Source organism: Aegilops tauschii, chromosome 1, assembly GCF_002575655.3.
Source record: "Aegilops tauschii subsp. strangulata cultivar AL8/78 chromosome 1, Aet v6.0, whole genome shotgun sequence".
NCBI classification, from domain to species: Eukaryota; Viridiplantae; Streptophyta; class Magnoliopsida; order Poales; family Poaceae; genus Aegilops; species Aegilops tauschii.
Window position 1 is genome coordinate 484,555,075 of NC_053035.3, and position 9,532 is coordinate 484,564,606.

The 9,532-nt window shown below is 41.8% G+C and overlaps 1 protein-coding gene across 1 annotated transcript; it reads left to right on the plus strand.

Moving 5' to 3' along the window:
• Positions 1-2,500: 2,500 nt before the first annotated feature.
• Positions 2,501-6,841, plus strand: LOC109766532 (GDP-mannose 3,5-epimerase 1). The gene is made up of 7 exons (XM_020325315.4): positions 2,501-2,899; positions 4,540-4,956; positions 5,399-5,492; positions 5,591-5,720; positions 5,787-5,919; positions 6,075-6,282; positions 6,451-6,841. Exons 2-7 carry the CDS (start codon positions 4,541-4,543, stop codon positions 6,604-6,606), a joined length of 1,137 nt encoding a protein of 378 aa, XP_020180904.1. The 5' UTR covers positions 2,501-2,899; position 4,540; the 3' UTR covers positions 6,607-6,841.
• Positions 6,842-9,532: the final 2,691 nt, after the last annotated feature.

Consider the following 9,532-nt stretch of genomic DNA (forward strand, 5'->3'; position numbering starts at 1 on the left):
TCCTTGGATCCTAATCATCTATAGTAATAAAAACGGGTACATTGTCGAGACCGGCTAATCGGGACTAAAGGCCCTCCACGTGGCTGCTGTCTGGAGGTCCACCTTTAGTCCCGGTTGGTAACACCAACCGGTACTAAAGAAAATTTTATGATTTTTTTGAATTTTTTTTATTTTTAAATTTCTGAATTATTTTAATCTCTAATCTCTAATCACCCCTCATCATTCCAAATCATCTAACTTCCCGGACGGTCACCCATCCTCTCACTACTCCAGCCTGAGCACGCTTAACTTCCGGGTTCTATTCTCCCTCGTTTCCAAGTCTGCACTTGTTGTTTTCCTGACAATAGTAAGATGTCAATCCTATTAACCCTCAGCAATTTAGCTTGAGCATGAAGTCACACATTTCACTGTTTGAGTTTGAAACTATTGTTCTAAAAAACAATAATTATTTAGTAACACTAATATTTCTTGAATAAGTAGTTTGACCACAGTTTGACCAGATTTGACCAAAATTCAAAAAAACTGAAATAATTATTTAGTAACACTAATATTTCTTGAATAATTAGTTTGACCATTGTTTGACCACAGTTTGACCAGATTTGACCAAAATTCAAAAAAACTGAAATAATTATTTAGTAACACTAATATTCTTGAATAATTATTTAGTAACACTAGTACTTCTTGAATAAGTAGTTTGACCATAGTTTGACCAGATTTAACAAAAATTAAAAAAAACAGAAATTTGAGCATAACTTTTTTTCCTTTTAGAATTTGAGGATTCTGAAAATTTGCAAACAGGCCATAGGCCGTCAAAATCGGATGCGGATTTTCGTGCTGAACATTTTGATATATTATACGTTTTTTTCTGACATCGTATGCAAAAGTTATAGCCGCTTTACATTTTCCCTACACTTTTTGCAAAACATGTCCAAATTTAAGTTTTTAAATTTTCCTAACTAGTACATGTAGTAACATAACTACATCTGGAAGGATTTCAATTTCTGAAGTTTTTATCATTTTCTTTTGCTTTTTACAAAACTGAAAAGGCGATCCGGGGGGGCGGGGGTAGAGTTTGAAAATGGGACCTTTAGTACCGGTTCGTGCCATGAACCGGTACTAATGCCTCAAACCCCACCTTTAGTACCGGTTGGTGCCACGAACCGGTACTAATGGGCATCGCACCCTTTAGTCCCGGTTCGTGGCACCAACCGGGATTAAAGGTCCCATTTGAACCGGACTAATGCCTGTACGGTGCCCTAGCCGCTCGAACCGGGACTAATGTTAGTCCCGGTTCGTAATGCAACCGGGATTAATGCTCTTTTCTGGCCGAACCAAAGCCCTGTTTTCTACTAGTGTCACTTTGTTATCATCCATGTTGATGTTAGCATATCAATTATGCGAAGTCCTCATCTTATGGATTAGCATTAGTTTAATCCTGGATAGCAACTATCAGCATGTTGCCAAACTAAAAAAAATATTGATAACCCTAATAATATCTATGCATAAACAATATCTAATAAATCAATTATCAGTGGCTAGTTGCAACAATGAACAAGCAATGTTGATGATCATTTATCATTTTCATTAATCAATCGTCATGGTAAAGCCTCATAGGGCATACAGACTTCCTACATAAATAAAGATCATATGCATACATTCTATTCTTTGTAACTTGTAATCGCCTCTCTCGGAAAGTCAGCTTGGTCGAATGGGAGGCAGCCGTGGTTACCTCCGATAGTCCAGTCCTCCTTTGACTTGAGGCAGCGCCATGAACGCACATGAATTGTCCATTCTCTCTCTTTCAGCCCTGCATGTGATCTGGTTGCTCTCGTAGATTAAGAAAGAAAATCATGAGAGATATGTTTTCATAATAACTACATCTATTGTTTTAAGGGAAATAACTACCCCTAATTAATTGCACATATATAATAGTAATTGGTATGTTATCAATCGTACCTGCGCGCGGGCTCTCAAGTTTAACCGTAGTAGGAAGGAAATCAGCGTAAACGAGGAGGGGGCGCCTATTTTGGGGATAGTAGATTAAAGAAGGAAATCTTTGATTAAGGAAGAAAATAACATGGGATATTACGTGATACTTTGGCATTTTGGTGCCCCCCTTGGTGCCGGGGCGGCCGCCCTCTCTCAGGGCCGGGCCTGATCCCCAGCCCACTAGGCTTCAAGTCCTGATGCTCGCATTATTTCTGGATTTATTTCAGGATTTCCGGCGATCCGCTTTCAGTGGGAGGAGACGTTCTCGTGGCGCCTACGGTGACTTCGTAAAATCTCAAGATGATATGCCGGCTCAGTCTTTCGAAGGTGCTCATAGGAACATGGTGTGCGTGTGCGCATTTATACAAGTGAATGTATGCGTGTATATATGAGCGCTTGCCTCTGTACTGTATGACGTGACAGCACGAAAACATCGTCAAAGGGCAATCATAGCCTAGACCGCATCGTACCATCACATGCATCAACTTGTGTAGTACTTGACGATACCACCGCAAAGACCGGGACGAAACGCAGACCAAACCGTGACCCCTCGCTGCCACCGGCGCAGCCGGAGGTAACGTGCACCAAACCACGACCCCTGGCTGCCATTGGCGCAGCCGGAGGCAACGTGCAGCCGAGCCTGACGCACGTTCCCTCCCTCCCCCTCCTGTATTTTTGTCCCGTCCCGTTCCCTCCTGGGTCTCCCTCCACCTACCGACCCATCATCCCACGGAGTAGCGAGGCGACTTCCCCTACATAACCCGATCTAGATCGCGGGAAGTCCATCCATCCATCCATCCACCCAGGGCCGCACACCGCCGCCTCACCTCCTTTGTTCCCCTCCCGCCAGCCCGACGAGAAAAAGGGAGACCACGCCGCCGCCGCCGACTGCCCCGACACCTCCGGCAAGGTGAGCTCCTCCTGCACTTCTCCAAGATCGCTCTCTCAGCCTGCTTGGACTCTGTTATGTATATATGTAGTATGAGCTGCCTTGTACTCCATCTCCATAGCAGTAGTAATCTGTATGTATGTATGTATGTATGTATGTATTGCTTGGTGTACGATTGCTGCTGCTATGGATTGGTGCTGGGCATGGGCGTGTGTACAATTAGGCGCCATGAATCGCAGCAACTTCTGTGGTTGACTTGGACAGACAGCAGGCCGGCGGGTGCTTGCTGTTCATGTCTGCCAGTATCGCCATTAGCTCCGCCAGTATTCTGCTTTCACCCAAACCCACGCTCCGATCTAGTGCAGCTCTCATGTGGATCCGGCTCCGGCCCCTGTCAGCTTTTTATAAACTCCCTTGATCTTGCACCGTTTGCCTGAATCCATCTCTCCGTCTGGTTGCTCCTAGTCGTGGGCCTTCTCGGGCTCCTTTTCTTTTTAATGTCATGGCCTGCCACAATTGATAGTGTTCTGGTCATGCCTGTCGGCGCTGTTTGTCTTCCCTCACCATATTTTCCAAGCCCAAGGAGCCCAGCAACCATACAGAAAGTAAGTTTCAGGTTTAGCTTGTTTCAGGTTGTGAGAACCTGAGAATACCTCCAAGTCGTCACATCTGTCTAACTATTGTGTTTTCGACTTGGTCAAAGGAGGATATCGCATTCAATAGAGGCGACACTCCTGGCATAAAAAGAGTTATTGCAAATCAAGCTCGTGTTGACGAAAATTCAGTTTTGCCCTGCCATTTCAAAATAAAAAGCTGATGCAAAACAACTGTTTTTCAAGGATAACTGATGATGAAACTGAACCAACACACTGCAGAACTTTCTGTATCTCCATGTTCAGAAGGATTTGCAATGAAAAAAAAAAAAAACACCAACGCATCCGTCCATGAGACAAGCGAATTTTTTCAAGGATATCTGATGCTGTAAAACTGAACACACTGCAGAATTTTTGGTATAACCATACATGGCGGTATAGAAAGATTTGCAATGCTAGGGAAAGAAATTATGCCGCATCGACAATACGGTGTGACTAGTGACCTTGACAGTTTACTGGTAAATCATGCTAATTCAGCTTATCAGTACTGTCCAATTATATGGCACAGCTGACATACAAAACGAGGCAATACACTAATCTGGACAGTACTGGTGCATGGGACACAGCATTAGTGTTGTTCGAAGCAAGTTGGATATTTTATTCCCTACGGTGTTGGTCTGCAGTAATGTTTATTTAGCAGCTGTAGGCGTTCCAACCTTCAGTCGATGATTCCCCCCATGCTTTACTATGCCTACCAGGCACAGATCCCTGTAAAACCTGTCAGGAGATGTGAATGCTGAACATAGATTCGGCTGGACATGGCTCCACAGAACATTTCTGTTTGAAATATTTGAGACACATGACAAGGAATTAATGAGCAGGCCTCTAAGCAATGGATGTGTACTGATGTACTCTGTTCAATCTTAGCTGTTTTTTTTCCCTTAATTCCATGATATTTTTTGTGTCCTAGTTCTAATTAAGTTCCTATCTGAAGAGAAATTCACTAATACTTCATATCAATTTGACTTCTAGTATACTCATTTTTATTTCAAATTCTTTGAACAACAGAATGGGGAGCACCGACGAGACTGGAACTCCCTATGGCGAGTACACCTATGCTGAGCTGGAGAGGGAGTTGTACTGGCCATCTGAGAAGCTGAGAATCTCGGTTACTGGAGCTGGTGGTTTCATTGGATCCCATATTGCTCGCCGCCTGAAGAGTGAGGGGCACTACATCATTGCCTCTGACTGGAAGAAGAACGAGCATATGACCGAGGACATGTTCTGCCATGAGTTCCACCTTGCTGACCTCAGGGTCATGGACAACTGCCTTAAGGTCACCACCGACGTCGACCATGTCTTCAATCTTGCTGCTGATATGGGAGGCATGGGGTTCATTCAGTCCAACCACTCTGTTATCATGTACAACAACACCATGATCAGTTTCAACATGCTTGAGGCCGGGCGTATCAATGGTGTGAAGAGGTTTGTAACTTCATTTACCTATCTAGCTGAAGTGTGCTATGAGCTTTTTTAGAGATAAATCCATTTTTTTACTAAGTCTATTGTAAAGGGTTTATTTGGAATTCAGAAATTACTTGAAAAGCTATCTCAGGCAAGAGTGATAAAACCTGGAGTAGACATTTAATGTGCATGGTGGTCTTTAGAAGCTTTTGTTAAATATGCTTGCATTTGACAAATACGTATATTCATTAGCGGCATATCCAGATCTGTTTATTGTCGAGTTGATATTGACACTACCAAACTGAACTTAAGAAAACAGTAGTGCTGCTATGATATCAGAATTAACTCTGTTTTCCTTTCGAATTGTTTCAAGCACATGTCTACTTTGCAAGTACATTGCCTCAAATCCACATAAATTACGTATCCCATATTGATACGATTTTGTTTTTCTTTGGTCCTGCAGGTTCTTCTATGCGTCGAGCGCATGCATCTACCCTGAATTCAAACAGCTTGAGACAAATGTGAGCTTGAAGGAAGCTGATGCCTGGCCTGCTGAGGTGAGTTCATAGGAAATTGATGCCATTTTGTATTATACTCAGATGTGTTAAAACATCCAGATTTTAACTTCCTTTATTAATGCATACCTACTGTTCAGCCCCAAGATGCCTATGGCTTGGAGAAGCTCGCGACCGAGGAGCTGTGCAAGCATTACACCAAGGACTTTGACATTGAGTGCCGTATTGGCCGTTTTCACAACATTTATGGTCCCTTTGGAACATGGAAAGGTAAATCCACAATCTCGATCGTAATGTCACCCTGATACAAAATAATTCAATTTTGCAATTTGTTAGGCGGTCGCGAGAAGGCACCAGCTGCCTTCTGTAGAAAGGCTCAGACCTCTACCGAACAGTTCGAGATGTGGGGTGATGGTCTCCAGACTCGATCGTTCACTTTTATCGACGAGTGCGTTGAGGGTGTTCTGAGGTATACAGCGACTTGTCACATTATCCACATTATACCAGACAGAACTACATTTTTACCCGATAAAGGGAATATATTAATATCAAGAAGATACCAATTAAAAACTACGGCCTTGCTAGAAATGATGAATCAATGTAATAACACACTGTACTTTGTAGATTGACAAAGTCAGACTTTTGCGAGCCCGTGAACATTGGAAGCGATGAAATGGTGAGCATGAACGAGATGGCAGAGATTGTTCTCGGCTTCGAGGACAAGAAGCTGCCCATCCACCACATCCCTGGTCCAGAGGGTGTCCGTGGCCGCAACTCTGACAACACCCTCATCAAGGAGAAGCTTGGCTGGGCCCCCACAATGAGGCTCAAGGTAATGTAGCATAATTGTCAAATACCTGACAATTCCAACCCCACATGACAATAACACCTGAAGCTCTTTACATTAGCACAGATGCAGGCTGGTCCTGTTATGTTGGCTTCAGTAAAATCCTTGTGAAGTCAAAGATAATTAATAACAATACCTATGAATTCTGTGCAGGATGGCCTAAGGTTCACCTACTTCTGGATCAAGGAGCAGATCGAGAAGGAGAGGACCGAGGGGAAGGACGTTGCCCTGTATGGATCATCCAAGGTGGTGTCCACACAGGCACCGGTGCAGCTGGGCTCCCTCCGCGCGGCTGACGGGAAGGAGTAAACTATGCAGATCAACGCGAGATCTACTATGCCACTGCCCATCGAACGGATCCTTCCTTGCGAAAAAGATTCAGAGAATTGCACAGCCTGCCCTAACTACCCCATGCACGATTTCAGCAGATTCAAGTGCTCCTATTCATCGTCGCCCCCATTAATTATTATCTTTGTGTCACCGAATTCCTGGGATACCAAACTTTTGATTGGATGAAGAATAAGATCCCCTTTTTTACTTTGAAGCTGAGCTATATTGTGTGCTTTGTTGTCCAGATCTGGCCATCTGGTCAAACAATTGGTCACTAGATGACCTGTTGCGTCGATGGCATCGACTTTCACCAAAACTTATGTGCTTAGTGAAACCCACCAAAACCAAAGTAAGCTAACACATGAAGTGGCAGTAGGCCAGCTTAAAGTTCTTGCATGTATTTATACTTTATAGACCAATAGATAAACGTAGTATCTCAATTGAAGGAGGTGAACAGGACTGAATAGAAGCTCTGAAGAACTCACTCACAGAGCAAACAAGCTACTGGCACAAGTAGCTGTAATTGCTACATAATTTTTTAGCCTATTAGCTTCCAATTAATCTGCAAGTGTATCTTAATAGATTAGGCTGCAAACAAGGCTGGCAGTCCTTATAGCAAGCACGGCGTCGTACAAAATTGGGACCGAACCAAAAATAATTCATCACAATGCAGTTACAATCTATGAAGGACGATGAGAAAACTTATTTTTACAAAGGAATCATAACAATAGCGAGGATTGGCCAAACTAAAATTATCGCCAGACCAGAACCCCTTTTCATTGCAGAGTTAAGTCTGCCCAGATAATCCTATGCCCCCTGACTTTCATGGTTACACAACGGAGAGGTGTATCAGTAGCAAAGAGGAAGAGCCAAGCGGCTGATACATCGCTTTCCGGCATACAGTTCACGCACCAAGACTACAACGACACAAACAGCTCGCCTAGTCGAACCTCAAGCCACAAATGGCGACGAGGCATGGTTCAGACACAAGATATCCGGTCAACTGAGGTGCATACCACAAATCAGCTCACCAGCTAATGAATACGATCTTCTCGGAGAAAAGCCAAGAAAACAGTGTGCAGGCAGCAAAGCTTCCCTTAGTTCTTTACAAAGGAAACAAACTTACAAATTGAAGCCCAAACACAGAATAAAAGGTTTGAAAATGCATACAATTAAAAATAGCGCCTGCTGCTAATACCTAAGTGTTTGAAATAATTGACTTGTTTTTCCTTGAAACAGAGGCAACTTAAGCAAATATAATGCTGGTTAGGTTCGAGCGGAAGCAGAAGCAATATTTTCTATGTCAGTGCTCATATTCCCCGACCTGTGTGAGGAGAACCAGCAAACACAAACCCATCAGTTTAGGTCGACCTATTACGGGTGCCCCTGCTTTTCATTACTTTTTTTTTCAAAAGATCTGAATTTGGTATTTCTTGTTTATTTATTTGCAAAGCAAAATGTTCATAAATTCAAAATATATTAGCAAATTTTAAGAAAATGACCATGAAATCAAAAAAATATTTATCAATGAAAAAAATCTTTGAGAATTCAACAAATGTTTACGATATTATAAATGTTCATGAATTTCAAAAAAATGCAATTCAAAAAATGTTAAGGAATTCTTAACATGTTAGTGAGTTCAAAAAATGTTCATGACTTCCAAAAAATGGTGGCGAATTCAAAAAATCTTCATGAAGTTCAAACAATGCTTCGTGAGTTTAATAAATGTTCACTATTTCATAAAATCTTCGCAAGTTTTAAAAATATTCACGAATTTGAAAATAACATTCATGAATTCCAAAAAAAATCAAAAATTCGAAAAATATTCACGAATTTCAGAAACATATTTGGCAGTTTAAAAAAATGTTCATGAGTTTCACAATTTTTCAAGAAATGTTGAAGAATTTCAGAATTTTTCTTCTCAAATTCCAAAATGGTCACAATTTTACAATTGTTCATGAATCTCAAAATAAATTCACGGTTTTTAAAAAGTTCATGAATTCAAAATTTGTTCCTGATTTTTTTAAAAAAGTTTACGTTTTTTCAAATAATAAAAAAATAAAAAACAAAAAATAAATAAAATGAGTAAATATTAATAATAAGATAAATGTAATAATAGTAGTAGTAAATATAAAAATAAATATAATAAATCAAAAGGCGAAAGAAAACCCGGAATGATTAAAAAAGAAAAAAATTCAGGGAATGTGAGGAAAAACCTGGATGGGCTGGCCCATAGAGAGGGCGAGGAGTGCGGGGGTATTCTTTTGATTGCTATCCCAAAATCACTAATTGAGGAGTACTCGTTGCAAAGATCACTCCAATTCCCCTGGTTGCGACAAGTGGCGCACATGTGAGTTTTCCTTTTTTCGTAGATCTGTTTATTCAAAACGTTTTATCTTTCAAATCGTGCGTCCAAATCTCGAACCGCTTTCACCGTTTGATTCCTCGCGTCGAGATCTTCAAAACTAGATCCCATGTTGATAGGTTTTGATGAACTTTTTTTCCCCAAAAAACCGGACGAAAAAACTGAAGCGGGAGCACGGGTTTTTTCCCTTTCGGAAAGAGGCACGCCCGTGCCTCTCACGAATTCACAACCGTGCCTCTCGCGGAAGCAAAACCGTGACTCTCGTGGAAGAAAAAAAAGAGAAAACGCGTTTTTTTTCGTTTTCGAGGAGGCACGGCCGTGACTCTCGTGAAAGCACAACCGTGCCTCTTGCGGAAGCAAAACCGTGACTCTCGCGAAAGGAAAAAAAAAACAGAAAACACGTTTTTCCCTTTTCGAGAGGCACGGCCGTGACTCTCGCGAAAGCACAACCGTGCCTCTCGCGGAACCAAACTGTGACTCTCGCGAAAGGAAAAAAAAAGAAAACATGTTTTTTTCCTTTCCGAAAGAGGCACGCCCGTG

What these genes read in the sequence shown, in the direction of transcription:
- LOC109766532 (XM_020325315.4), top strand. Translation starts at nt 4,541, where the DNA reads ATGGGGAGCACCGACGAGACTGGAACTCCCTATGGCGAGTACACCTAT. An exon ending in TCCCTTTGGAACATGGAAAG is followed by an intron (nt 5,721 to 5,786) that starts GTAAATCCACAA and finishes GCAATTTGTTAG; the next exon opens with GCGGTCGCGAGAAGGCACCA. An exon ending in CCCCCACAATGAGGCTCAAG is followed by an intron (nt 6,283 to 6,450) that starts GTAATGTAGCAT and finishes AATTCTGTGCAG; the next exon opens with GATGGCCTAAGGTTCACCTA.